The sequence below is a fragment of the Megascapheus bottae genome, chromosome 1 (genome assembly GCF_031878675.1).
Source record: "Megascapheus bottae isolate mThoBot1 chromosome 1, mThoBot2.hap1, whole genome shotgun sequence".
NCBI classification, from domain to species: Eukaryota; Metazoa; Chordata; class Mammalia; order Rodentia; family Geomyidae; genus Megascapheus; species Megascapheus bottae.
The window spans coordinates 27,844,525-27,872,340 of record NC_143509.1 but is presented as its reverse complement, the minus strand read 5'-3'; the positions used below and the strand labels follow the sequence as shown (position 1 = coordinate 27,872,340).

General features: G+C 49.1%; 1 protein-coding gene across 6 annotated transcripts; it reads left to right on the top strand.

Annotated features, from left to right (window-relative positions):
• The first annotated feature begins 36 nt into the window (after positions 1-36).
• On the top strand, positions 37-27,085 carry LOC150068662 (long-chain-fatty-acid--CoA ligase ACSBG2-like). Of its 6 annotated transcripts, XM_090340159.1 has the most exons (16): positions 37-99; positions 3,325-3,439; positions 5,194-5,294; positions 6,672-6,904; positions 7,592-7,680; positions 13,394-13,514; positions 13,827-13,907; positions 17,216-17,365; positions 18,501-18,677; positions 21,662-21,843; positions 21,970-22,203; positions 23,351-23,568; positions 24,266-24,405; positions 24,515-24,761; positions 25,230-25,339; positions 26,966-27,085. In XM_090340159.1, the coding sequence occupies exons 3-15, from the start codon at positions 5,198-5,200 to the stop codon at positions 25,301-25,303; spliced, it is 2,043 nt and encodes a 680-aa protein (XP_090196285.1). In that variant the 5' UTR covers positions 37-99; positions 3,325-3,439; positions 5,194-5,197; the 3' UTR covers positions 25,304-25,339; positions 26,966-27,085. The 6 variants fall into 6 exon arrangements, with proteins under 6 accessions (XP_090196285.1, XP_090196294.1, XP_090196302.1 ...); XM_090340168.1 differs by lacking the exon at positions 37-99 and having other exon boundaries at positions 3,222-3,439; positions 6,675-6,904; XM_090340176.1 differs by lacking the exon at positions 37-99 and having other exon boundaries at positions 3,222-3,439; positions 24,614-24,761.
• Positions 27,086-27,816: the final 731 nt, after the last annotated feature.

Here is a 27,816-nt window from a genome sequence, read left to right as displayed (position 1 = left end):
GCGCGCGCCGACCGCGGGCTGAGGCGGGGACTCGAGGAAGTCGGTTTTCCCGCATGCCGCTGTGGGTTTGGGATTAGCCCACACAAGATGAATTTTGAGGTTTGTGTTTCTAAAAAAACAGAAACCTGATCAATCATCACCGTCTCTTGCACCACGTGAAACCCATAGGCAACTATTTTTTTTCTATTTTGTTGAATTTGCATTCTCAAGTTTTTAAGGTTGGCAGCTTTGCAACCTGCGGTCCCATTTCTGCCGTCTTAGGTTTGTAAATAAAGTTTTATTGGAAGGCGGCCCAGCCTGCTTTTGAACAGACACAGCTAGGGGGCGGTGAAGGGGAGCCGGGAGGGGGAGGGGACAGACATAAAACCTAAAATACTGCCTGACCCTGGAGGAAAATGCTTGCCCAGGGCTTTCCTCTATGTGAACTCTGGATGCTACACTGTGGAAACGCTAGGCATTAGAACCACCAAAAAGCCAGAAGTGAGGTTATGGCTCAAATGGTAGAGTGCCACCCTTGCGTGAAAAAGCTCAGGGACAGTGCCCAGGTCCTGAGTTCAAGTCCAAATACTGGTGTGTGTGTGTGTGTGTGTGTGACAGAGAGCAAGGGACAGAGAAACACACACACAGATTTCCACTTTGGTCTTTTTGGTGATTAATTGGAGATAAGAATCTCACAGACTTTGTTGCCCACACTGGCTTTGAACCCTGATCCTCAGATCTCAGCCTCCTGAGTAGCTAGGATGACAAGTGTGAGCCACTGGTATATGGCTATGACTGCCTCCCTGTCCCACAGAAAATGACTTTTCCCTGACATGGTAATCCCATGACCATGTGATAGGACATCACAGGGGTAAAGACATGCATCTTGAATTTTAGCCTCAGCTGCGAACTGCTTGCTTTGATATAGTGTCGAACACCAATACAGCCATATGCTCTGATCTTTTCTCTGATCTATTCCATTTTCTTTAAAATATAAATAATGGTATGCTAAATTGATTTCACTCCCTTTCGAATGGGTGACTTTCCCATGTTTTCATTGAGGGTATGAAACTCCTGTGTGTGTGTGTGTTTATGCTGGGCCTGCTCCTCAATGTCTCTTGACCTTTTTGTGCTCAGGGATATCACTTTACCACTTGAGCCACAGCTCCACTTCTGGCTTTTTAGTGGTTAGCTGGAGATAAGACTCTCACAGACTGGGCCGGGAGTTTGGCCTAGTGGTTAAAGTGCTTGCCTATCATGCATGAAGATCCGGGTTCGATTCCTCGGTACCACATACATAGAAAAAAGCCAGAAGTGGTGCTGAGGCTTAAGTGGTAGAGCTCTAGCCTTGAGAAAGTCCAAGGACAGTGCTCAGGCCCTGAGCTCAAGCCCAGGACTGGCAAAAAAAAAAAAAAAAAAAAGACTCTCGTAGACTTTCCACCTACCACCATGTCCCAGCCTCCAGTGAGGAGAGCCATCTTCCCTCTTGCTATGAGTGATGAGGAAAGGGACATGGAATGGAACCTGTCCAAAGATGCCCAGTCTCGCCACTGAATGGCCCATGCTGCAGAAAGTGTCTGAGCCTCAGGCGAAAGGCAATGCTTGGAAGGCTGCCTCCCTGCATGCTCCCAGCCCAAGAGCCCCGCCGCCCCCCACCCCACCCCAGGCATCGCATACAGCCATTACCTGTTAGTATGTGATTTTTTTTTTTTTGCCAGTCCTGGGGCTTGAACTCAGGGCCTGGGCACTGTCCTTAGGCTTTCTCAAGGTTAGCACTCTACCACTTGAGCCACCACACCACTTTTTCTATGTATACGGTACCAGGGAATCGAACCTGGGTCTTTGAGCATGCTAAGCAAGCACTCTACTACTAGGCCAAACTCCCAGCCAGTATGTGAATTTTTTAAAAAATACTGTCTCATGTCTGTGGCTCACCTCTGTCATCCTAATTACTCAGAAGGCTTAGATCTGTGGACCATAGTTTGAAGTCAGCCTATGAGACTCTTATCTCCAATGAACCCCCAAAACTCCAGGAGTGGAGCTGTGGCTCAAGCAATAGAGCACCAGCATTGAACAAAATAAAAGCTAAGCAAGGGCTAGGAATATGGCTTTGTGGTACAGTGCTTGCCTAGCATGCATGAAGCCCTGGGTTGGATTCCTCAGTACAACATATACAGAAAAAGCCAAAAAGTGGCTCTATGGTTCAAGTGGAAGAGTGCTAGCCTTGAGCAAAATAAGCTCAGGGACAGTGCCCAGGCCTTGAGTTCAAGCTCCAGGACCAACACAGGGGAGAGAGTGGGGGGAGAGAAAAAGAGAAGGGGGAGACAGAAAAACCACAGAACTTAAGAAAATGAGATGAGGCCAGAAGTTTAAGAAAACTTGGCCCCTGAGAACTTTCTGGATACTAAAGAGAATCTGTCTCAGTGGCTGGAACATCCCTCTCCCCCCCTCCCCCCCCCCCGCCACACACACACACACACACACACACACACACACACACACACACACACACAGCTGTTTCTTCTGACAATTAGCAGGCAAGGAAGGCTGTCAGGAAGACATTGCATTTTGGCTCTCAGGTCCCTATCCTCCTGGGAGAAGAAGAGAAAAGAGAAGCCTCATGGTTCCCGCCAGGAGAAGGGATATGTACAAAACACCTGAGCACTATGGAGATCTTTTAGTCTGTTTATTCATTTGTTTGTTTTACAAATTGCCTTCTCCTTTTCTGTTATCATATTTCTCTGGGACATAGAGCCTTTCATTTGACAAACTGTGGTTAGCCTTGGGCTATGAAGGCTGAAGCCCCTTAAAAATTTAAAAAAAAAAAAAAAGGGTGGGGTGCTGGGAGTGTGACTTAGTAGTAGAGTGCTTGCCTAGCATGCACGAAGCCCTGGGTTTGATTCCTCAGTACCACATACACAGAAAAAGCTGGAAGTGGCATTATGGCTCAAGTGGTACAGAGCTAGCCTTGAGCAAAAGAAGCTCAGGAACAGTACGCAGGCCCTGAGTTCAAGCCCCAGGACTGGGGAAAGAAAAAAAGAAAGAAAGAGAAAGCAAAAAGCAAAAATTGCCAAGATGAATAAATGAATGAGTGAGTGAATGAGTGAGTGGTGAGTGGAGAGGAACCTACAATGCCCCATTCTGGAAGTACTTTCCTGTAGCAGTGTGGGGGTGGGGGAGGATAGACAGTACATCCAGTGATGTCACAAGGGCAAGGTTCCAGAAGGTTCCAGAAGGTTGCTTGGGGAGGGTTTGTGGAGGGAACGGGCTCCCCTTTCTGGCCTCCCTTGTCACCAGAAAGGTGACGAGGGCTTCTAGCCAGTTACCTGTATGTCATCTTTGCAGGAGAAACACCTTAGTGGCCACATGTCTCAGCCCCTGAAGCCATGCCAGGATGGCCAGAGCCGTGCCCTGTGAAGGCTGGCACACTGTAGTGTCCCTGTGCCCACCAGGAAAACAGGTGCGTGAGACTCTCTCAGACCCAGGTGTGGCACTTAGGGGAGAGCAGCTGTGACATTTTTTTTTCCTTTTTTGTTGTGGGACTTGAATCCAGGTCCTGGGGGCTGTTCCTGAGCTCTTTCGCTCATGTTTAGCACTCTACCACTCTAAACCACAGCTCTACTTTCTGGTTCATTGGAGATAGAGACTCACGAACTTTCCTGCCCAGGCTGGCTTTGAACTATGATCCTCAGATCTCAGCCACCTGAGTAGTAGGATTACAGGCGTGAGCCACAGGGCACCTGGCCCACGATGCCATTTATATTACAGTTGTTACTTTGTCTGTTACTGTCTACTGCTGACTGGGTTGGCGCTGGTTAACTGGAGATGGGGGTCTGTCATATTTTGCTGCCCAGCTTGGCCTCAAACCATAATCCTCTTGATCTCAGCCTTGCAAGTAGCTATGATGACAGGGGTAAAGCAGGCATAGTGGCTAATTTCTGTAATCCCAGCTAGTCAGAAGGTGGAGATAGGAAGTTTTGCATTCCAGGACCAGCCCTGGGCAGAAGCAGAAGATCTCACCTGAAAAATAAAAACAACAACAACAAAAGGACTGGAAATGCAATCTAAGTGGTAGTGTGCAAGTCACTGAGTTCAAAATCCCAGGAAGGCTCAAAATTAGTAAAGAAAGAAACTATGTGGCAGGATGTACATAGGTCATGTCTAAACACTAAATCATCTGGTGTAAGGAAGGGGCGTGGCCATGTGAAGAGCTTCCTGTGTAGAGCAGGCCTTGGAACTATGTCCTTTAAGAATACCAAGAGGGGCCGGGAGTTTGGCCTAGCGGTTAAAGTGCTTGACTAGCATGCACAAAGACCCGGGTTCGATTCCTCGGTATCCCACATACACAACCAAGCCGGAAGTGGCAGAGACGAGACACAACCAAACCGGAAAAGTGGCAGAGACGAGACTGCGACGGCGACAGAGAGCGAAAGAAGCGAGCTGAGCTGAAGTGAACAAAAAAAGCCCCCCCAAAAAAGGCAGGACCGGAGCGTGCGGGAGCGAGCCGAGCCAGAGCCAGCGAGGCCGGAGCGAGCGGGGCCAGAGCGAGAAGGGGCCGGAGCGAGCAGAGCCAGGAACTAGCGAGAGCTGGCCGGGCCGGAGCGAGCGGGGCCAGAGCAAGCCAGGAGCAGGGCCAGGCCGGAGCGAGCAGGGCCGGAGCGAGCGGGGCCAGAAAGAGAAAGGGGCCAAAAAAAAAAAAAAAAAGAATACCAAGAGATGGGACCGGGAGTTTGGCCTAGTGGTTAAAGTGCTTGCCTAGCATGCATGAAGACCCGGGTTCGATTCCTCGGTACCACATACATAGAAAAAAGCCAGAAGTGGTACTGAGGCTCAAGTGGTAGAGCTCTAGCCTTGAGAAAGTCCAAGGACAGTGCTCAGGCCCTGAGCTCAAGCCCAGGACTGGCAAAAAAAAAAAAAAAGAATACCAAGAGATTTCCTGTCTTCAGGATAAATTGACAGGCTGAATAAAAGCAGCCCTGTGGGAATACCATCCCTCTTCAGAGGCTTCAAAATGTTTTTCCTACATGACCTAGTCCACATAGTCTAACCATTTCAGAGGTAAATGCCCCCTATGCTCCCAGCTCTCTCTATCTGGCATACATATCATATCCCTTTCTCCTAGGCCCAGGATAGACATGACTAATGGATCACATACACGACCAATGGATGGCAGTTTCTCTGTCTTGTTAAGTTCCCTGCTCTTCTACCTTGCAGAATAATGAAGAGTGATCCTTACAAACCTGGAAGGACAGAGGCACCAGGAACTCAAGAACAGCAGCCCCAGACCCTCAAAATGGACATGAATTTAGCTCAAGGTATGTGTGGCCCACAACATAAAGGAGCGAGAAGCACATATTTCTCAAAAGGATCCAACAACTTCCCTGCCCAGACCTTGTTGGAGCTCTCTGAATGCCTTATTTGCATATGAGATCAATTGGCATATACTCCCTTATTTGCATAAGTGGTATTTATATAAAAATTTCTTTTGCATGCATAAACAACAACGCTCTAATGTCCCAATATGAAAGTGTGGCTATCAAGCTGGGCGTGGTGGCTCAGGCCTGTAATCCCAGTTACTCAGGAGGCTGATATCTAAGGATCAAAGTTCAAAGCCAGCCCTGGCACAAAAGGACCTAAGACTCCAATTAACCTCTAGAAAACAGAAAGTAGGACTTGGCTCAAGGGTATAGCAGTAGGCTTGAGTTGAAGAGCTCAAGGACAACACCCAGGCCCAGGGGTAGGGCAATAGCCTTGAGCTGAAGAGCTCAGGGGCAGTGCCTAGGCTGAGTTCAAGCCCCATGACCCACAAAAAGAAAAGAAAAGAAAAGAAAAGAAAAAGTCATGGGGCTTGAACTCTGGGCCTGGGTACTGTCCTGAGCTCTTCAGCTCAAGGTTAGCAGTGCTCTACCACTTGAGCCACAGCACCACTTCCAGCTTTCTGGTGATTAATTGGAGATAAGAGTGTCACGGCCCTTCCTGCTCACGATCCTCAGATCTCAGCCTCCTGAGTAGCTAGGATGACAGGCCTAAGCCACCGGTGCCCAGCAGCTAAATGATTTAAAACAACCCCCCCCAAACAAAGAAAAAGGTTCTAGAAGTTTAACGTGGGTGACCAGTGACAAGAGGGCACTTGCAAACCACATGGGCAGAGCCTCATTTTGTAACAACCCACCTCACAGTAACTGGCCAGGTGCCCTCAAACCAGGATCCTCCCAATCTCCAACTCCCTGTGGACGGAAGTGGAGGTGCTCACCACCACCAAGCTCAACTTAGTGTCAGAGAAGGGAGTGGGAGCCACACTGAGTTTTGCCTCGGTTGACCTGAAACTGTGATTCTCCCCATCTCTCCCATGCTGGTAACTGGGATTACAGGTGTGAGCCATCGCAACCACCCTTCAACTTTCTTACATGCTTGCAAGGTCTCAGAATAAGTTGTTGGAAGGGATCATGAAAAAATAAAAAGTAGAAGTCTGAGTGGACTAGTGTTGACCGTGCATCAGATATCACCCTATGTCTGCCTCTTGGGGTTGTCTTTACATAAGTATCTCTGTGTAATAGCCAGATACTGCTGGGTAACAAAGATCCCTTTGTTCAAGAGCATTATGGCAATGATTCAGCACTCTTTACCTTAAGACCCAAAAGACCCCAACTGACTAACTAAAACCCCATGCCCCTGTTCCATGGGATCCCTAGCAGGTACCTCTAAACTGTGGACCACCCACCGCGATGGATCCGTCCTTCTCAGGCTGTCAAAACACGGGCCAGGCCACGAGATGCCAGTGACCATTCCCGCACTATTTCAAGAGTCAGTCGACCGCTTTGGTACTTATCCGGCCCTGGCAACAAAAAATAGCAAAAACTGGGACACTCTGAATTTCAATCAGTATTATGAAGCCTGCCGGAAGGCCGCCAAAGCCTTGATCAAGGTAGGCATGTGTATATATCACCATCCAGGATAAGTCATACCTACACATGTGTATACACACACACACACACACACACACAAACATATACATGTCTAGTACAAAACCCACAAGGCACAAATGTTATTTGGTAAATATTTTCCCTCTAATCTTCAGTCATCAGTTATCCAATTACTCTCCAGGGAGGAAGCAACCTTTGTCGTGTGTGTGTGTGTGTGTGTGTGTGTGTGTGTGTGATGGGTCTTGAACTCAGGGCCTGGGCGTTGTCCCTGAGCTCCTTTTGCTCAAGCTTAGCGCTCCCCCACTTTGAGTGAGTCTCAGAGAGACTTGAGGTAAGAGTCTTGAGGACTTTTCTCCGGGGCCAGCTTTTGAACCGTGGTCCTCAGATGATAGGTCATCCTAGCTAGGATTCTAGACACGAGCCACCGGCACCCATCCCTGAGTTTCACCACGTGAGCCACAGCTCCACGTCTGGCTTTAGGGTGGTTAACTGGAGACGAGTGTCATGTAGAGGAGACAGACGAGCACCCGCAGTGACAAGCGATCCTCTAGGTTTTAGGTTCAAAGCTGCTCGGCCCCAGTGGACCCACGTTTCCAGTCAGTCGTGTCCCATGCTAAGGATGAGATGGAAAAGACAGGTGACACACCTGGGGCGGCTCCTTCATGGCTGTCCTCTTCTGTCCCCTCCAGCTGGGCTTGGAGCGCTTCCACGGCGTCGGCATCCTGGGTTTCAACTCGGCCGAATGGTTCACGGCGGCCCTGGGGGCCATCATGGCAGGGTAAGTCGGGTGAGGTCGAGGTGCACTGTGGGAGACGAGGTGCACTGTGGGGGACGAGATGCATTGTGGGGGATGAGCCTCTGCCCTGGGCTTGGGCGACGAGGTGCACTGTGGGGGACGAGGTGCACTGTGGGAGAGGAGCTGCTGAGAGCAGCCGGCTGGGCTGGGCTGGGCTGGGCTGGGCCGTCCGCAGACACAGCAGGGATTTCAGATGCAGCTCTGGGGTCTCCAGGCCAGTGTCTGCCGTCCTTGCTTCCGATTGTGGGTCCGGGCAGAGCGTTCTGTTCTGTTTTACCGTGGTGGTCTACAGTGGATGTGGCTTTAGTTCTGCTGCAGGGCTCTGAAATAATGGTCACAGAGACTACCTTGTGTGCTAAACATCGAGTTGCGTGCGCCCCGTCCTCTAAGAGCTCTGAGCAGGGAATGGCCATGCTGCTCACCGATGAGGAAACTGAGGCTCGGGAAACCGTGCCTGCACCCCAAACCAAACAACGACAGGGATTGGGGTAGATTTTCTTATCCTCACTGCTTTGAGGTTGCATGTTCTGTGTCACGTCACCATGAAGGTTCAGGCCTGAAAATGGACCCTCAAATTAAAAAACAGCAGCCAAAAGTCAGTGATACGCATAATCCTAGCTGTTTAGGAGGCTGAGATCTAGAGGATAGAGATATAAAGCCAGCTGAAGCAGGAATGTCTGAGAGAGTCTTATCTCCAACAGCAAAAAGCTGGACTGGGGGGCATGGCACTGATGGCACAGCACCAACTGTGAGCAAGAAAGTCAAAGCCTGAACTAGGTCCTGAGTTTAAGCCACAGTACAAGCAAGGAAAAGAAAGAGGAGGAGGAGAAGGAAGGAAAGAAGGAGCTAAGTGCTGGTGGCTCATGCCTGTAATCATAGCTTCTCAGGAGACTGAGAAAGCCAGCTCACAAAAGTTGGTGAGACTCCAATTAACCACCAGAAAACCAGAAGTGGCATTGTGGCTCAGTAGAAGGCTAGCCTTGAACTGAAGAGCTTAGGGACAGAACCTAGGACCAGAGTTCAAGCCCCATGATAAATTGACCAAGAAGAAGAAGAAGAAGAAGAAGAAGAAGAAGAAGAAGAAGAAGAAGAATAATGATGGAAGGAAGGAAGGAAGAAGGAAAAGAAAAAAGAAAAAAAGTTGTTTTGTTCCCTTTAGGGACTCTTCCTCTTGGCAATAAAACAAAATGTGGTCTACTCTCGCACTTGAATATCACTCAGGCATGAAAGGGAAGAAAGTCCATGGGAATTGAAAGGACTGGTCTCAGTGAGTGTCCTGGATCCTACAGGGGACTGAGGAGTCTCCCTGAATCCCTGTTCACCCCATGTCAGGACCATCCAAGCCATGACATCCCCAGACTTGGCCCAGGGTCCCTTAAAGATAGAGCAAGGTCTGGGAATGTGGCTCTGTGATAGAGCGCTTGCCTAGAATGGGCTGTTCCTCAGTACCACATACACAGGGGGGGAAAAGACAGAGCCAGCCCAGAGGACAAACACAAATATAACACATTCATGATAGAAAAGCAGACAATGAAGTTTATTTTTTCCTGTGTACCTAATCCTTTTTCTTTCTTTCTTTCTTTCTTTTTTTTTTTTTTTTTTTGTGGGTCATGTGGCTTGAACTTGGCCTGGGCACTGTCCTTGAGCTCTTCAGCTCAAGGCTACTGCCCTCCCCTTGAGCCAAGCCCCACTTCCCATTTTCTAGAGGTTAATTGGAAATAAGAGTCTCAGGTCCGGGACCGGGAGTTTGGCGTAGTGGTTAAAGTGCTTGCCTAGCATGCCTGAAGACCCGCGTTCGATTCCTCGGTACCACATACATAGAAAAAAGCCGGAAGTGGTGCTGAGGCTCAAGTGGTAGAGCTCTAGCCTTGAGAAAGTCCAAGGACAGTGCTCAGGCCCTGAGCTCAAGCCCAGGACTGGCAAAAAAAAAAAAAAAGAGTCTCAGGTCCTTTTGTGCCTGGTCTGGCTTTGAATCTTGATCCTCAGATCTCAACCTCCTGAGTAGCTAGGATTATAGGCGTGAACCCCCCCTCCCCCGTGCCTGACTCCATTTTCTTTAAAATAGATTTTATTTTTGTTTTTGTCTGTCATGGGATTTGAACTCTAGGCATGGGCGCTGTCTGTAAGCTCTTCAGCTCAAGGCTAACTCTCTACCATTCTGAGCCACAGCACCACTTCCAGTTTTCTGGTGGTTAATTGGTGATAAGTTTCTCAGGAATATTCCTGCCTATGCTGGCTTTGAACCATGATCCTCAGATTTCAGCCTCCTGAGTAGCTAGGATTAGGGGTATGAGTTACTGGTACCTGGCTAATGTTTTCAATTTTTATCTTTAAGTTACTGTATAAAGGGGTTTCAATTGAATTTATCAATTTATGAATACAATGTATCTTTGTCTGTATCCCTTCTTGGCTTGAACTCAGGGCCTTGGCAGTCGTTGGACACTTTTTGTTCAAAGCTAGCACTCTGCAACTTGAGCCACAGCGGCTGCTGTGTATGCGGTACCAAGGAATCCACCCCAGGGCTTTGTGTATGCTAGACAAGCACTCAATCACTTTGGCTACTCTCCCAGTTCCTGTATCCCTCCATCATTCTCCCCTTTCTCTCCCAACCTCCCACCTTGCCCTTCTCCTAATCCACTTTCTAAGAAATAACCACAGATGTGCACACAGGTAGAGGCAGAAATGTATGCATACATATGTCATAATGTAACCTTTTAAAATTCCATTTATATTCTAATTTTGAAATATTCAATCAGCCTGGGCACAGGTGGCTCACACCTGTTATCCCAGCTACTCAGGAGGCTGAGATCTGAGGATCATGGTTGAAGCAAGCCCAGGCAGAAAAATTGGTGAGACTCTTATTGCCAATCAAAACATACACACACACACACACACACACACACACACACACACACACACACACACACACACAAAAATCCCAAAGTGGAGCTATGACTCAAGTGGTGAAGTGCCATCCTTGAGCACAAAAGCTCAGAGACAATGCCCTAAGACTGGAACACAGCACACACACATATACAGAATTTCAGCTAGGTCAACTCCCTCCCCTCCATATTGCAACAGAAACTTGATACTACGTTGCTTTGACAAGCTGTGGTTAAAGGGACTGGACACTTGAGGTGCAGTAGCCAAGGCTGGCCAGGAGGGGGCACACTTGACCCTTGTGTCTACCTTTCTTTAGTCCGGGATTTTTGACTAGATAGATACTTTTGTGTATGTATATATATAACCAATCCGGGACATTATCCCTGAGCTTTTTTGCTCAAAGTTGGCACTCTACCACTTGAGCTACAGATGCACTTCCAACATCTTGGTGGTTCATTGGAGATAAGAGTCATGGATTTCCTGCTTAGGCTGGCTTTGAACCATGACCACTGGATCTCAGCTTCCCGAGTAGCTAGGATGACAGGTATGAGCCATTGGCATCTGGCAGTGAGTTTTTGTTGTTGTTTGTTTGTTTGTTTTTATCAGTCCTGGGTCTCGAACTCAGGGCCTGGGCACTGTCCTTGAGCTTTCTCAAAGGTAGCATTCTACCACTTGAGCCACAGCACCATTTCTGGTTTTTTCTGTGTATGTGGTACCAAGGAATTGAACCCAGAGTTTCATGCATGCTAGGCAAGCACTCTACTTCTAGGCCACACCCCTAGCCCAGTTGGTTGCTTTGAATATAATCTTGTTTATGGGAGGGCTAGCCTGGACCTCCATTCTCCTCCAGTCATCAGTGCCTGGCCTCTACTAGAGCATATCTGATGTGTGAGTGTGCGCGTGCATGTGTACATGCATGCACATGTAGACAATGAAAGAGGTTAATGGCTTTCTCAAACTCCTGTAGTGAGTGATTGAATGAATACCATGGAACCTACTAAAGTTTGTCTACCCCAGATGGTAAATGATAACAGCAACAACAGTAGTAGCAGTAACTGTAGGAGAGAGGGTGGAGCTGAGCAAATAACATGAGCCAGGCTTCTGCCTATCATCCCAGCTACGCAGGAGGTATGATCTGAGGATTGAAATCCCAGGCCAGTCTGGGCAGGAAAGTCCATGAGACCAATAAACCACCAAAAGCCGGAAGAGGAGCTGTGGCTCAAGTGGTAAAGCCTCAGCCTTGAGTAAGAAAGCTAAAGGACAGTGCCCAAATCCTGAATTCAAGCCCTAGTACTGGCTTAAGGCTAGTAGGGGAGAGATCTGTGGATGTCAAGGCTTATCTGTCTTCTGGTTTCCAAATTTCTTCTGAGCATGCATCCCTCTCATCCCCCAAATGTTAAGCGGGCGTTAAGTTCAGGATGAACACTGGCATAGCATGGTGCAGCATGAGCTCGGACATCAGAGCTCACCTAGGTTCAGAGCCTGGGCACTCAGCTATCCTGTCGCCTATGAAATCAAGAATGATCATCTCATAGGATCGTAGGGAGACTCAGCGAGAATGAGCCAGCATCTAGATGGTAGTATGTGTTCACACACAACAATTCTTCCCTCTAGCACACACTGATAATCTGTAATAACTCCCTCTTGTAGTAAAATCACAACAAGCTCAAGCGAGAGACCAGAAATAGTCCAGTGCTTTTGGACCAGTGTCTCCCCTAGGGGAAAACAAATCCATATTGATCCCTACCTCATGCCATATTCAGAAAACAAGTTAAGATGGACTACTGACTGAATCACGGACACGAGACTCTAAAACTTCTAGGAAAAGCCAACACAGAGTACCCTTCACAGTTTGGGGTATCCACAAGACACAGAAAACAAGAAAACATGAGAGGAAAAGTGAAAAATTAGGCTGGGCATTGATGGCGCAGGCCTGGAATCCCAGCTCCTCAGGAGGCTGAGAGTTGAAGATCACAGCTCAAAGCCAGCCCAGGCAGAATTTATCTCCAATGAACCATGAGAAAACTGGAAGTGGAGAAGAGCTCTGACTCAAAGTGTTAGGGTACTAGCCTTGAGCAAAAGAGCTCAGGGACAGCACCCAGGCCTGAGTTCAAGCCCCACATGGACAAAATTAGGAGTTCATGAATATTGTGAACAAAAGAAAGACACCAACAAGAATATGAATGCCAAAAGTTATCAAACTGGAAGCTGCCAGTAGTCTGGTACCAAGAATGTGTAAAGAAAGAAACCCTATAACTTAGAAATAGAAAGACAAACTATTTAGCTGTGCACGGTAGCCCACCCCTGTAATCCTAGCTACTCAGGAAACCTAAATCTGAGGATCCCCGTTCAAAGCCAGCCTGGGCAATAAAGTCCATGAGACTCTTATCACCAATTAACCACTAGAAAACTGGAAATGGCGCTGTAGCTCAAGGGGTAGGGTGAGGTGAAGTGCTCAGGTACAGGACGCAGGCCCAGAGTTCAAGTCCCATGACTGACCAAAAAAAAAAAGTGTTCAAGGAGAGTGATCAGGCCCTGAGTTCAAGCCCCAGGACTGGAAAAAAAATAATAAGAAGAAAAGAAAAGATAAATAAAAATAAGATCAACTATTCATAAATCAAAAAGTCAGTTCTTTGAAAGATTCAACAAAAGTGACAGACCCCTGGCAAGCTTAATCAAGAAAAGATAAAAAAGAAAAACAGGCTCAAACCACAACAGGAGGCCTTGAGACAAAACAAACCCCACCCCCTCCCTCCCACTGTTTATGGCAGGTGGTACTAAGTCACATACACGAGCCTGTGTTCTTCCCCAGGGGCCTCTGCGTTGGCATTTATGCCACCAACTCTTCGGAAGCTTGTCAGTACGTCATCACGCACGCCAAGGTGGACGTCCTGCTGGTGGAGAACGACCTCCAGTTACAGAAAATCCTCTCGGTGAGGCCTTGCCTGCCTGCCACCCAGCCAGGACAAGGCCCCCCCTGCTGATGATGGTGAAGTGGGGTGGTGGGCTGTACCCCAGGAACAGGGCCAGTTTCCCTGGTAATACTGCCTTGTGGCCTAAAAGCTGCCTTTATCTCCCTGAGCTGATATGAGCCACCAGGGAGAATCCCAGGGGGGTCCCCCACACCAAACTGGTGGTGTCGTCAGACAGAGCAGTGCTGAGATGGTGAAAGAAAAGCTGGACTTGCCACGGTGGTGGGGGGTGGGGAGGCAGGACGGGTAAACCCAGAGAGCACTGTCTTTCAGATCCCAGAGAACATACTGGAGACCCTGAAAGCAATTATCCAGTACAAAGAGCCCATGACCAGCCATGACAACCTGTACTGTGTAAGCGGGGGTGATGGGGGCAGGGATGCCCACTTCTCTGCCTTGTCTTTTTTTTTTCTTCATGACCTTTGGAAAACTGAGAAGTGTTTTGATTTTGCTTCACTCTGTCGATTGTTTTGTGTGTGCCAATGCCAGGATTTGAAGTTAGGGTCTTGCTGGTGCTCTTCCACTTGAACTGTGCCTCCAGTTCTGCTTTTTGCTGGCTAGTTGCAGATGGAAACTTGCAAACTTCCAACTTATGATCCTCTGGATCTCAGCCTCCTTAGTAGTTAGAGTTAGCATTGATTCCACCCCCCCCCATCCATTGGTGCTTTTGTTGTTATATCTTAGAAATCTGTGCCTACTGAACAATGACTAGACATTTGCCAATGAATATTGGCAGGCACTGGACATGACCCAGGAGAGACCCCATTTTCACTCTCCTAAGAGTGAGTCACCTAGAAATTTCTTTCATTAGAAGGGACCCTGACTATGAGATTTCTTGGCTTTGCATCTGGGGGAGATGATTCTTTTTTCTCTGCTTGTTTGTTTTGCCAGTCCTGGGGCTTGAACTCAGGGCCCAAGCACTGTCCTTGGACTTTCTCAAGGCTAGAGCTCTACCACTTGAGCCACAGCACCACTTCTGGCCAGACTGAAGTGATAGAGCACTAGCCTTGAGAACATAGGCTCAGGGACAGTGCCTAGGCCCTGAGTTCAAACCCCAAGACCAGCATTTTAATTTAAAAAGTCTCCAACGATTGCACAGTATCACTGGGAGGCTGGATTATTCTGTTTGAGGACACTAATTTATAGGACAGTACTTATTTACAATACATGATAGACCCTATAGTTTTAGTTTGAGTTATATGCCAAGCCAGTGCGATGGCTCACGCCTGTAATCCTAGCTACTCAGGAGGCTGAGATCTGAGGATCTCCGTTCAAAGCCAGCCTGGGCACTAAAGTCAGGTGAGACTTATCTCCAGTTAACCACCAGAAAACTGGAAATGGGGCTGTGGCTCAAGGAGTAGGGTGGTAGCCTTGAGCTGAAGAGCTCAGGGATAGTACCCAGGCCCAGAGTTCAAGTCCCACGACTGACAAAAAATAAAAGTTGGCGGCCGGGAGTTTGGCCTAGTGGTTAAAGTGTTTGCCTAGCATGCATGAAGACCCAGGTTCGATTCCTCGGTACCACATACATAGAAAAAAGCCGGAAGTGGTGCTGAGGCTCAAGTGGTAGAGCTCTAGCCTTGAGAAAGTCCAAGGACAGTGCTCAGACCCTGAGCTCAAGCCCAGGACTGGCAAAAAAAAAAATAAATAAATAAATAAATAAATAAAAGTTACATGCCAGTAGCTCATGTCCACAATCCCAGCTTTCAGGAGGCAGAGATCAGGTGGCTAAGAGTCAGAGGCCAGCATGGGCAGGAAGAATTCAGGAGACTCATGCCAACTAACAACTCAAAAATAGTTGTTCACCCTTATCATCCCAGGTACACAGAGGCAGAGGTAGAGAATCACGTCCCAGGCCAGTGCCACATACACAGGAAAAAAAAATGGAGGTAGCTGTGGCTCAAGTAGTAGCGTGCTAGTCTTGAGAAAGTTGACAGGGTCCAGGTCCTGAGTTCAAGCCCCAGGACTGGTTAAAAAAAAAATCATTTAGATACACATTCATTAGACGCAAAAGCCCAAGAAACTCAGCATGGAAGCTGGGAATAAGAAGAGTAGAATAAGACAATTCCTGGGTGTGTGCTAGGTATGGCCCAACAGGTGGGAAAAAACTAGGTCAGGATAGCACCACCTGCAGCCAGCTTGTCTAATTGTGGCTGCCACAATAGCAAGCTGCTAGGAGACACTCCAGTGCCAGAGGCTTCGCATGTCTCTCAGAGAAAGTGCAGGCATGCCCACAGAGGACTTTCCATGTCCCCATCCACTGGGGACTCCTGCACATGAGGACTGAGTGCCTGGCCAGAGATTTATACTGCTGGCCAGTTGGTGGGGGGGGGGGGGCAGTTCCTGCAAGTGACATCACTACATACTCCCAGGGCCTTGTTGAGAATCAGTGGTAAAATCCTTCTTTTTCCTCCCCCTCCTCCTCCCCTTCCTCCTCTTCCCCCTCCTCTTCCTCCTCCTCCTTCCCTGCCTCCTCCTCCTCTTCCTCTTCCTTTTTCCCCTTCTCCTTCTCCTTCTCCTCCTCCTCCTCCTCCTCCTCCTCCTCCTCCTCCTCCTCCTCCTCCTCCTCCCCTCCTCTTATTTGTCTGTACTGAAAAGTGAATTCAAGGCTTCTTGCTTGCCAGACAGGTGCTCTATCACTTGAACCACACCTCCAGCCCCCTTTGGTGTTAGTTATTTTTGAGGTAGGCCAGCCTGGACTTCAGTCTTCCCATTTGTGCTTCTCCTGGGTGGCCGGCGTGTGCTAGCACACCTGGCCATTCTCTAAGATGGAGTCTCTCTATAACTTTTCTGCTTGATCTGATCTCAAACTCCCATCCTCCTGGTCCCTACCTCTCAAGCAGCTCGAATCACAGGCATAAGCCATGGAATTTCTGCACGTGGCAGTATTCACCAGCTTGTATGGTGGTAAAAGCACAAGGCTCTGCCTTCCTGTCATCATTTGCCACACACTGGCTTGTGGTTGCTTGCTGTGTGAATGTGGACCAATATATATGTCCACTCCTGAGCCTCAGTTTCCCTGTCTACCAAAGAGATAACACTTACACTTAAGCAAAAGATAATATGATGACTCATGTCATTACAGCTCAGTGGGTGGATTTCAGGCAGAGTTGCAATCAGGAGGTCAAGGACTATGACCTTTATTTTGCTCTCACACTTTTTTCCTGTGTGTGTGTGTGTGTGTGTGTGTGTGTGTGTGTGTGTGTGTGTGTGTGTGTTGTGTGTTGTGTGTGCGGGTACTGGAGCTTGAACTCAGTCCCTTAGCTTTTTTTCACTCAAGATTGGTACTTTACCACTTGAGCCACAGCTCCACCTCTGGCTTTTTGCTGGTTAATTGGAGATAAAAAGAATCTCATGGACTTTCCTGCCCAAACTGGCTTTGAACCATGATCCCAGCATTCTCAACTCAATGCTTCATCTTCATTCTGATTGGTCTACTTGAAGTCACATATGCAGAGCCTTATCTAATCACTGGGTCCCCAGGCTGATAAGCTCCTTTGGCTTCAGCATTGGGAGGGAAGGAGGGAGGGGGGAGGGAGGGAAGGAGGAGGGGGAGGGAGACAGGCATAGTGTCAGCCCATCCAATTGGTCTTTAAGAGATAGAGAGCTGGGGGACTGGGCAGCAGGCCGGGTCTCCATCTCCTGCCCTCCCCTCTCCCCCGCAGTGGGGTGACTTCATGGATCTGGGCAACAACGTTTCTGACCTCCAGCTGGACCGCATCATCTTGAGCCAGAGGGCCAATGAGTGCGCTGTGCTCATCTACACCTCGGGGACCACGGGCAAGCCCAAGGGCGTGATGCTCAGCCACGACAACGTGAGCCACCACACGGTGGGGCGGGGAGGGTCACAGAACTTGTGGATGGTGCTAAATTTAGGGAGCAGCGGGGGTCAAGGTTGAATGTGGGGCTTGGGGAGGGGGGGGTTGACCTGAGGGGGGGATCTAAACCTGGCTCTGTGAGGTGGGTGACGCATCTCCTGGCCGGTGGTGGCCCTGAAGATGAAAGGGACAGTATAATCTCCTGGGGCGCGGTGAGGGGCACAGCGAGTGTGTTCTCAGTCTAGAGGGGCAAAGCAGCTTTTCCTTTTAGTACTGACATTTAGAACTCCGGGTTTCCCACTTGCTAGGCAGGTGCTGGCCCACGGAGCCACGCCCCCAGAGCTCGGGCCACGCCCCTCGCATGCAAGCCACGCCCCACCACTCCAGTCAAGCGCATCAGCACAAGCCACTCCCCCTACCTCGTGTCCAGCCCCTTACACTTGAGCCACGCCCCCATCCCTTTTTGCTTTGATTATTCCAACTGGGTCTTGCAGGGTTTTTTTGCCCAGACTACACACCAGTTGGTGCTCCATGAAGGATGCTGTGGGGGAGAAATGCCTCCAGTGGCGTCCACGGTGGACCCGTCCCTGGACTCCCTTCAGATACTCAAACCCACAGGGGAACCAAGTCCCTTATAGAGAATGGCACTGTGTTTGCCTGGAACTCTTTGACAGATCTGAGCAGGTTCAAAGCCAGCCAGGGCAGGAAAGTCTCCAATTAACCATCAAACAAACCAGAAATGGAACTGTGGCTCAAGTGGTAGAGAGCTAGCCTTGAGTGGAAAAGCTAAGGTACAGTGTCCAAGCCCTGAGTTCAAGTCCCAGGACAAAGCATTTAAGGGAACACAAAAATAAGCAAACACAGCCAGGCATGGTGGCTCATGCCTGTCAATCTAGCTACTCAGGAGGCTGAGATCTGAGGATCAAGGTTCAAAGCCAGCCTGGGCACTAAAGAACATGAGATTCATATCTCCAATGAATCACTAGAAAACCGGAAGTGGGGCTGTGGCTCAAGGGATAGGGTGGTAGCCTTGAGCTGAAGAGCTCAGGGACAGTGCCCAGGCCCAGAGTTCAAGCAAACACAAAAGGTCATTGGGCAAGGTCGAGGCTGTTTGTGTTGTGCTGTGTTCTAGATTACATGGATGGCTGGGGCCATGGTCAGGGACTTGGGGCTCAACGAGATGACGGGGAAGCAGGAGATGGTGGTCAGCTACCTGCCCCTCAGCCACATTGCTGCCCAGATGATGGACATTTGGATTCCCATCAAGATCGGGGCACTCACTTTCTTTGCTCAACCAGATGCGCTCAAGGTGAGTCTGGGGAGGGCCCAGGCCACTCTGTCTCCCAAGCTAGTCTTTCCCTGCCTCGGGGGGTGAAGCCTGCTCCTCCACTGGCATTCAGTGGACAGGTGTTTGGAAAACCCAAAGACCTCTGTTCTCTTCCACGCATTGAATGGTATTGAGAATGGCTGACCACGTTACTGTTTCTCTATTTTATTACATTAATATATTTTTTGCCAGTCCTGGGGCTTGAACTCAGGGCCTGATCACTGTCCTTGAGCTAGAGCTCTACCACTTAAGCCATAGCACCACTTCTGGCTTTTTCTATGTGTGGTACTGAGGAATGGAACCTGAGTGTTCATGCATGCTAGGATTAGAAATGTACTCTACCACTAGGCCAAACTCCCGGCCCTGTAGTTTTTAGGTTTATCCCAACATAGAGTTTTAGCCATTGTACAGTGAACAGTACACAATTAGAATGGAAATGGTATTGAAACCAAGATGTGTCAGGTGCTGGTGTTTCATACCTGTCATCTAGCTACTCAGGAAGCTGAGATCTGATCATGGTTCAGAGGCAGCTCAAGCAGGAAAATCTGTGACACTCTTATCTCCCTCCCCACCAAGTCAACATAATTCTTTCTAAATCTTTCAGATAATTGAGAAATCACTTGGTTTTCATTTCTAATCTTTGGAATTTGTAAAACCACCTTTATTTAATGTATCAGGTTTTTAAACATTGCCTGTTACATTTTCCCTTTTCCAGGCTGAGAGTTTGGCCTAGTGGTAGAATAAAGTCCAAGGGCAGTGCTCAGCCCCTGAAAACAAGCCCTAGGACTGGCAAAACAAAACATTTTCCCTTTTCCATCTCCTCCAAGTAAATCACTCTTATTAACTGAAACAAATAGCTTATTCTATGATTACTCTGTCTGGCACAACTTTTTGGTCTTATTGAGTTCATAGGTGTCTGTTTTCTGCGCAGTCCTGGAGGTTTTGGTTTTTGTTTTGCTTTTTGCTCATCTATCCAATTGTTCCAATCAATCTGTCACATGTTTGCCAAAATGTCACGGTTTCCAAAATGTCCGTTTTACTCTGATAAAGCAGTAGCTACTGTTTATGGTTATGAACCTGAGATAAGAACTTCTGTAATTGATTGAGGAGAGAAGAGACTCTATATTGCAAGCAGTGAGGATGTGAGAGAAGTAGTAAAAAAAAATCAAGAAGCTAAGAACAAATTCAACTTCAGCAGAGCTATAACTTCTTATACCCACAAGAGGCTCTGAAACAGATCCAGCACCAGAGTTGTGCCTTCTTGAGGAAATTTGGTTGGGCCTTTGGGTTCAAAGATAGGGTGACAAGGTCAGGTCCCTATTGGGGGGCTGGGAGAATGACATAACTTCCAAGTCAGAGAGTTTCTTGAAAGAGATGAAACTAGGTCATGGGGATTTGGGTAAAAAAACAAAACAACAACAACAACAACCATCCAGAGATTTGTACTCCTTTCCCTGTCTCCTGGGCTGACTCCTGATTTTCAGGGGCCTTTGTCCTTTTTCTGGGTCATCCCTTCCATTTAGCTGGTAGTCCTTTGGTAATTTTCTCAGAATCATTAGCTGGTACTGGTGGCTCACACCTGTAATCCTAGCTACTCGGAAGGCTGAGATCTGATTCAAAGCCAACCCTGGCAGGAAAGTCTGCATGAGTCTTTTCTACCAGAAGTGAAGTGATGGCTCAAAGTGGTAGAGTGCTAACCTTGAACTAAAGAGCTCAGAGGCAACGTCCAGGCCAAATCCATGACTGACAAAGCAAAACAAACCAATACCACCACCACAAAACCCCAGAATAATTATGGGAAAGAAATTTCTATTTTATTTATGTCTAGACTTTGCAAATTTAACAAAACAAGAAAACTGAAATTTCACTGTCCCCTCCCCTGAGAGCTACCATCTGTAGAACTTGCTATCATTTTGATTGAGTGGCCACAAATGTGAGGGAGATTTTACTTTTTATTTTTGCTGGTCATGGGGCTTGATCTCAAGGCCTGGACACTGTCCTTGAGCTTCTTTTGCTCAAGGCTAGCACTCTACCACTTGGAGCCACAGCTCCACTTCTGATTTTTGAGTGGTTAATTGGAGATAACAATCTCTTGGGGACTTTTCTGCCTGAGCTGGTTTTGAACCTGTCCTCGAATCTCAGCCTTCTAATAGCTAGGATTACTTGTGAGCCACCAGTGCCTGGCAAATGTAAGGGAGTTAACACAATAGATACTTCCTAAGCCCAAAATGGACCTGACATGGCTAAAATCAAGGTGTGTCACCTTTAATTTTAATTGTTTTTAATGGTGCTTGAACTCAGGGTCTGGAAGCTATCCTCAAGCTTCTGTGCTCAGCACTAGCACTCTATCACTTCTGGCTTTTCCTGTGACTAATTAGAGACAAGAGTCTCATGGGCTTTTCTGTTCGGGTGGGCTTCAAACCCCACAATCATCAGATCTCAGCCTCCTGAGTAGTCACATGTTTGGACAATTTCTTTTGTCAATCACCAGTCATTGAGCATATAAATCATTTCCATCCTATACCAAAAAAAGAAAAAAAATCTTGTTTGTACTTCTCTATATACATCAATCTTTCATTCAGTTAAATTCCTTTGTCTCACCCCAAAAATGTCAATAGTTGGGCTGGGAGTTTAGCCTAGTGCTTGCCTAGCATGCACAAAGACTCAGGTTCAATTCCTTATACCAAATACATAGAAAAGGCTGTGGCTCAAGTGGTAGAGTTCAAGCCTTGAGAAAGCCCAAGGACAGTGCCCAGGCCCTGAGTTCAAGGGCCCAGGACTGACAAAAAAAAAATGTCAATAAACCCTGCCCCATCAAATTCCTACTGAGATAATACAGAATGTGGATTGGCTGTCTTAGATTGGGGATCCACCCTCCCCCAGGGCTGGTCCAATCAGCAAAGAGGAGGCTTCCAGTGGGAGTGGGGGGGATGAGATTAGCCCATCTCCAGCTCTGTTCCTTGCAGGGAACCTTGGTGAGCACCTTGCAGGAGGTCAAGCCGACTGCCTTTCTGGGGGTTCCCCGAATCTGGGAGAAGATACACGACACAATCAAAGAAAACATCTCCAAGTCCTCAGGCTTGAAGAAGAAGGCATTTGCTTGGGCGAAACTGATTGGTTTGAAGGTCAACACTCAAAAGATGCTGGGGTAGGTGGAGGGGGGCGGGGTGGGAGGGAAAGGCTGGCCTTCCCCATTGCAGGGGAGTCCCTGCTCTCCTTTCTGCCTGGGACGGGATGCAGTTGGGATCTCCCCTGGATTTGTCACAACTTGCAGGAAGCGGGATGTCCCCGTGAACTACCGCATGGCCAAGGCCCTGGTGTTCAGCAAAGTCAAGCATTCCCTGGGCCTGGACCGCTGCCACTCCTTCGTCAGCGGGGCAGCGCCCCTCACCCAGGAGACCTGCGAGTTCTTCCTCAGCATGGACATCCCCATCTGCGAGTTCTACGGCATGAGTGAGACCTCAGGGCCCCACACCTTCTCCAACAGCAGCAACTACAAGGTGTTCAGGTACCAGCCTGGGGGAGTGCTGGCTCTCCAGACACTCTCTGACCCCCAGGGAGGGAGCCCAGGAATGGACAGAGATGGAGTGGGGGTGGGGCGAGGTAACTCCTCCCTGCGTGGGTGTACAGCATCCTGTTATATGAGATCTCACAAAACCATGTAGTACAAAATCATCACTGCCAGTGTCAGTCTGTCTATATTACTAATGGACTTTCCTGCCCGGGTTGGCTTTGAACTGTGATCCATAGATCTCATACTCTTGAGTAGCTAGCATGACAGATGTGAGCCACCAGTGCCCAGCAACCCAAGCTTTTTAACTTTTTCTTTCCCTATACTGCCTGCTTTCCCAATTCACAATGTGCTGCTGATACAAATTACTGGACCAGGCGTGGTGCTAGTGGCTCACGCCCCGTCATCCCAGCTACTCAGGAGGCTGAGATCTGAGGATCACAGTTCAGAGCCAACCTGGGAAGGAAAGTCCATGACACTGATTTCTGAAGAGCCACCAAAAAAAAAAAAAGTGGGAAGTGGAGGTGTGGCTTAATTGTAGAGTGCTAACCTTGAGTGAAAAGGCTGGCTAGTGCATTTGCTTAAATAGGACAGTGCCAACTATGAGTAAGCATACCAAGTAAAAGCCAGAAGTGGGCCGGGCACGGTGGCTCACACCTGTCATCCTAGCAACTCAGGAGGCTGAGATCTGAGGATGGAGGTTGAAACTTTTTTTTTTGCTAGTCCTGGGGCTTGAATTCAGAACCTGAGCACGGCCTATGGACTTTCTCAAGCCAGAGCTCTACCACTTGAGCCACAGCATCACGTCCAGCTTTTTTCTATGTATGTGGTACTGAAGAATGGAACCTGGGTCTTCGTGCGTGCTAGGCAAGCATTCTACCACCAGGCCAAAGGCTAGAGGTTGAAACTCAGGTCTCCAATTAATCACCGAAAAAGCCAGAAGTGGTGCCATGGCTCAAGTGGCAGAGCACCAGTCTTGAGCAAAAGGAGCTCAGGGACAGTGCCCAGGCTCTGAGTTTAAGCCCCAGGACCAGCACCAAACAACAATCATGATATAGATGAGCACTGAGCACTGGCTCCTGGGAAGGACGCCTGAGTGGATGGCATCTCCCTTGGGCCTCAGTGTCCCCTGCTTTGCCGACAGCTGTGGCAAGATCCTGAGCGGGTGCAAGAACATGCTGCTCCAGCCCAACAAGGACGGTGTGGGGGAGGTGTGCGTGTGGGGCCGCCACGTGTTCATGGGCTACCTGGAGCGTGAGGAGGCCACGGCCGAGGTCATCGATGAGGAGGGCTGGCTGCACTCTGGGGACCTGGGCCGCGTCGACGCCCAGGGCTTCCTGTACATCACCGGCCGCATCAAAGGTACAGGGGTCCCCAGGGGTCTCCAGAGCCGGGCTCTGCATACACGGAATCCCCAGACACTGCCCCCCCCCCCCCCGCCAGATAGTGCAACTCAACCTGAGGCTTCAGGCACAGCAAGCAGTCACCCCTTGATTCTTCAGCACCCAGTGTTCACCTGGCAGGGGGGAGGGCCTTGGGGAGGCTGGGGGGGTTTTTTTGTTTGTTTGTTTTGCCTGTCATGGGGCTTAAACTCAGGGAGGGCCTGGGCACTGTCCCTGAGCTTCTTTTGCTCAAGGCTAGCACTCTGCCACCTGAGCCATAGCAGCACCACTTCTGGCTTTTTCTGTGAATGGGGTACTGAGGAATCGAACCCAGGGCTTCTTCATGCATGCTAGGCAAGGGTTCTACCATTCCCAGGCCTGTGTGAGGAGGCTCTTTTAAAGCTTGCCCCAAATTAGGGATACTTGGGCACCAAGGGGTAGAAGATGCAACAAGAGACAAGAGAGGGTATCAAGATGGTTCCCTGGTGGTTCCAGCCACACACGGAGAGGCTGGGTTGGGGGGGCAGGGGGAGGGGGAGTGCACAGTGCTGAATCTCAGTGGAAAGCTGCCCCTTGCTGGGGTCTTTCATGGGAGCATGGCTGTGGGTGACATAGGGCAGGGATGGGGGGTCATGGCACCCCACAGCAGGCCCCAGACAAGCCTGGGGTGCTTGTAGAGATCCTCATCACGGCTGGCGGTGAGAACGTGCCCCCCATCCCCATCGAGACCCTAGTGAAAGAGAAGATTCCCATCATCAGCAACGCCATGCTGGTGGGTGACGGAGCTAAGTTCCTGAGCTTGCTGCTGACACTCAAGGTGAACCCCTCCCTGCAATCTCCAGGCACCCTGGCTTTCTAGAGGTGTGGGGAGGGGTGCAGCTGGCTGTGGAGGCTGTGGGGGTGACATGGGCCTTCCCCGGGGGCAGTGTCAGATGGATCAGAAGAGTGGGGAGCCCCTGGACAACCTGAGCAGGGATGCCATCCAATTCTGCCGGAGCATTGGCAGCCAGGCGTCCACGGTGCAGGACATTGTGACCCTGCATGACCCACTGGTCTACGAGGCCATCCAGGAGGGCATCAACACTGTGAACCAGGAGGCCACCTCCCATGCCCAGAGGATTCAGAAGTGGCTCATCCTGGACAAGGATTTCTCCATCCAAGGCGGGGAGCTGGGTGAGCGCCACACAGCCCATCACGCGCGGTGCACTGGGGTCCTTTCCCTGGGGCAGAAGATCTGAATGACCAGACACAGGGCCTGTCATGTCAACCCTCTCTCCCCCTTCCTGAGCCACTTCAGACTCTGCTTGCTAGAGCAGGTACCTCACATGGTGTGAATAAGATCCAGACTCCTAGCCAGATCTCAGGAGGCTGACATCTGAGGATGGTGGTTCAAAGCTAGCCCAGGCACGAAAGCTCACGAGACTCTTATCTCCAGTGAATCAGCAGAAAACCAGAAGTGGGTCAAAGGGATAGAGTGCTAGCCTTGAGTGAAAGAGCTTGGGGACAGGGCCCATGCCCTGAGTTCCATTCCCACAACCACCACACACACACACACACACACACACACACACACACACACCCCAAGTGGGGACGAGTCCTGCATCTCCCCACAACCTGGCCACTCTCTCTCATTCTCTACAGGTCCCACGACCAAAATGAGGAGACATTTCATACTCCAGAAATACAAACAGCAAATCGACACTCTGTACCGCTGAGGCTGCTGCACACATGCCCGAGGACACCTGGAGGAGGTGAGGCTCGGTGGAGAGAGGACAGAGGGCCACTGTGCATGGCAGCAGAGCTGGCACAGGACATGCACACACACACACACACACACACACACCACGCATGCATGAATGCACACACATCTGGCTGCAGTGGGCTCAGGTGGATTGGTTTTCTTGGGGGTGAGGAGGAGCCTTGAATTCAGGGCCTGAGCTTTTGTGCTCAAGACTCCCAGTCTATTACTTTGAGCCAAAGCTCCACTTCTGGTTTTCTTTTCTTTTCTTTTTTTTTTCTGCCAATCCTGGAGCTTGAGCTCAGGGCCTGAGCACTGTACTTGGGATTTTTCTCCAAGGCTAGAGCTCTATCACTTGAGCCACAGCACCACTTCTGGCTTTTTTCTAAGTATGTGGTACCAAGGAATTAAACCCAGGTCTTTGTGCATGCTAGGCAAGCACTCTACCACTAGGCCACACTTCTGGCCCAATAATTTTTTTTTCAAGCTTGAACTCTGGGTCTGGGTGTTGTCCCTGAGCTCTCCAGCTCAAGGCTACCACCCTACCCCTTGAACCCCAGCTCCACTTCTGGTTTTCTAGTGGTTAATTGGAAATAAGAGTCTCTGGTTCTTTAGTGCCTGGGCTGGCTTTGAACTGTGATCCTCAGATCTGAGCCTCCTAAGTATCTAGGATTACAGGCGTAAGCCACTGCACCCAGCACAATAAATTAATTTTTAAGCTGGGTGCCAGTGGCTTACACACCTATAACTCCATCTACTCTGGAGGCTAAGATCCACAGGACTGTGGTTCAAAGCCCAGTCCAGTTAGAAAACACCAAAAGACTCGCCTTCCTGTCCAATTAATCAGCAAAAAGCCACAAGTTGAGGTTTGGCTTCAAGGGATAGAGTGCCTGCTTTGAACAACAACAACAAAAAATGTTCAGGGACAGTGCCAGGTTGTAAGCTCAAGCCCCAAGACTGGCACAAGGAAAAAAAGTTAACTGAGGGGAAGGGATGGGTTGGAGACAGGGTTCTGCTGAGGTGCAAGTCAGCTTGCACCTCCTCACCCACCCCCTCTGTCAGCTAGGATTACAGGCATGCACCACCATGCCCAGATTTACAACACTGGTTACATGCTGCAATGCTATTTTGGACATACTGGAATACCTAAAATGTTAAGACAGATTTTCTCAGTTATTTTAATTTTTTTATTGTTACTATAAAGGTGATGCTTATAGTGCCATGTCAGGTAATAAGTCTAGTTCTTTCTTTTCTTTTTTTGTCAGTCCTAGGGCTTGAACTCAGGGCCTAGGTGCTGACCCTGAGCCTTTTTTTTCCCTCAAGGCTAACACACTATTATTTGAGCCTCTTCCAGCTTTCTGGTGGTTCACTGGAGATAAAGAGTCTCACAGGGACTTTCCAGCTTGGACTGGCTTCCAACCACAATCCTCCTGAGTGGCTAAGATTACAGGCATGAACCACTGTTTCCTTTTGGACAATGTCACCCCTTCCTCTGCTTGTCAGGTCCCTTTTTAAGTGGCCACTAGGACATTATGAGTTAAGGTGTTGTGCTCAGGTGACCTCTCTCAGCTATTTCTGTGTTGGGGCCCTGGGGGTGAGGCCAGTGCACCATGGTGGATTTTTGTTCTCTCCTCCACAGAAGACCCCGTGAGACATTAGAAAGAAAAAGGCCTTCACAAGTTTGAAGAACCAGACCCCAAAACTCACTTCCCTGCCTAGAAGCAACCTGGAAACCTTTTCAATAAATTTCAATAAGGCATCTCTGATATTCTGCCATTTTTCAGTGGGGTGTGAAACTCTGCCGTGTCTGGGGTGGCAAAGATCAGGCTGGGGAATCTGAGTCAGTGGTGGGTTCAAATTCTGCCCAGCTGTGTGACACGAGTTTTAGTCTGGAAAACTCGGCTCCCAGCTCATAGGCTGGCCGTGCAAAGATCTTGGCCACTGAGACCCAAGAGCCCTGAAAGGGGCCCAAGGGCTGTCACTATCCTCTGTCATTGGGAACAAGACTGAGTCTTGCTTAGTTTCATTATTAGGACTGAGTTTCACTGTTGCAACAAGGTCTCAAATAACAAAATAGCCGGGCAGGGGTGGGGAATGTGGCTTAGTGGTAGAATGCTTGCCTAGCATGTGTCGGATTCTTCAGTACTGCATAAACAGAAAAAAGCTCAAATTGGCTTGGAGGTTCAAGTGGTAGACCTCTAGCCTTGAGTAAAAGAAGCGCAGGGACAGTGCCTAGTCCTGAGTTCAAGACCCAGGGTTAGCAAACAAACAAATACCCTGGTACCAGTGGCTCAGGCCTGTAATCCTAGCTACTCAGGAGGCTGAGATCGGAGGAGGATATCCATTCAGAGCCAGCCCTGGCAGCAAAGTCCCTAAGACTCTTCTCTAATTCACCACCAGAAAACTGGAAGTGGTGCTATGGTTCAAAGTGTTAGAACACTAACCCTAAGCTGAGGGGCAGTGCCCAGGCCCTTAGTACAAGCCACATGA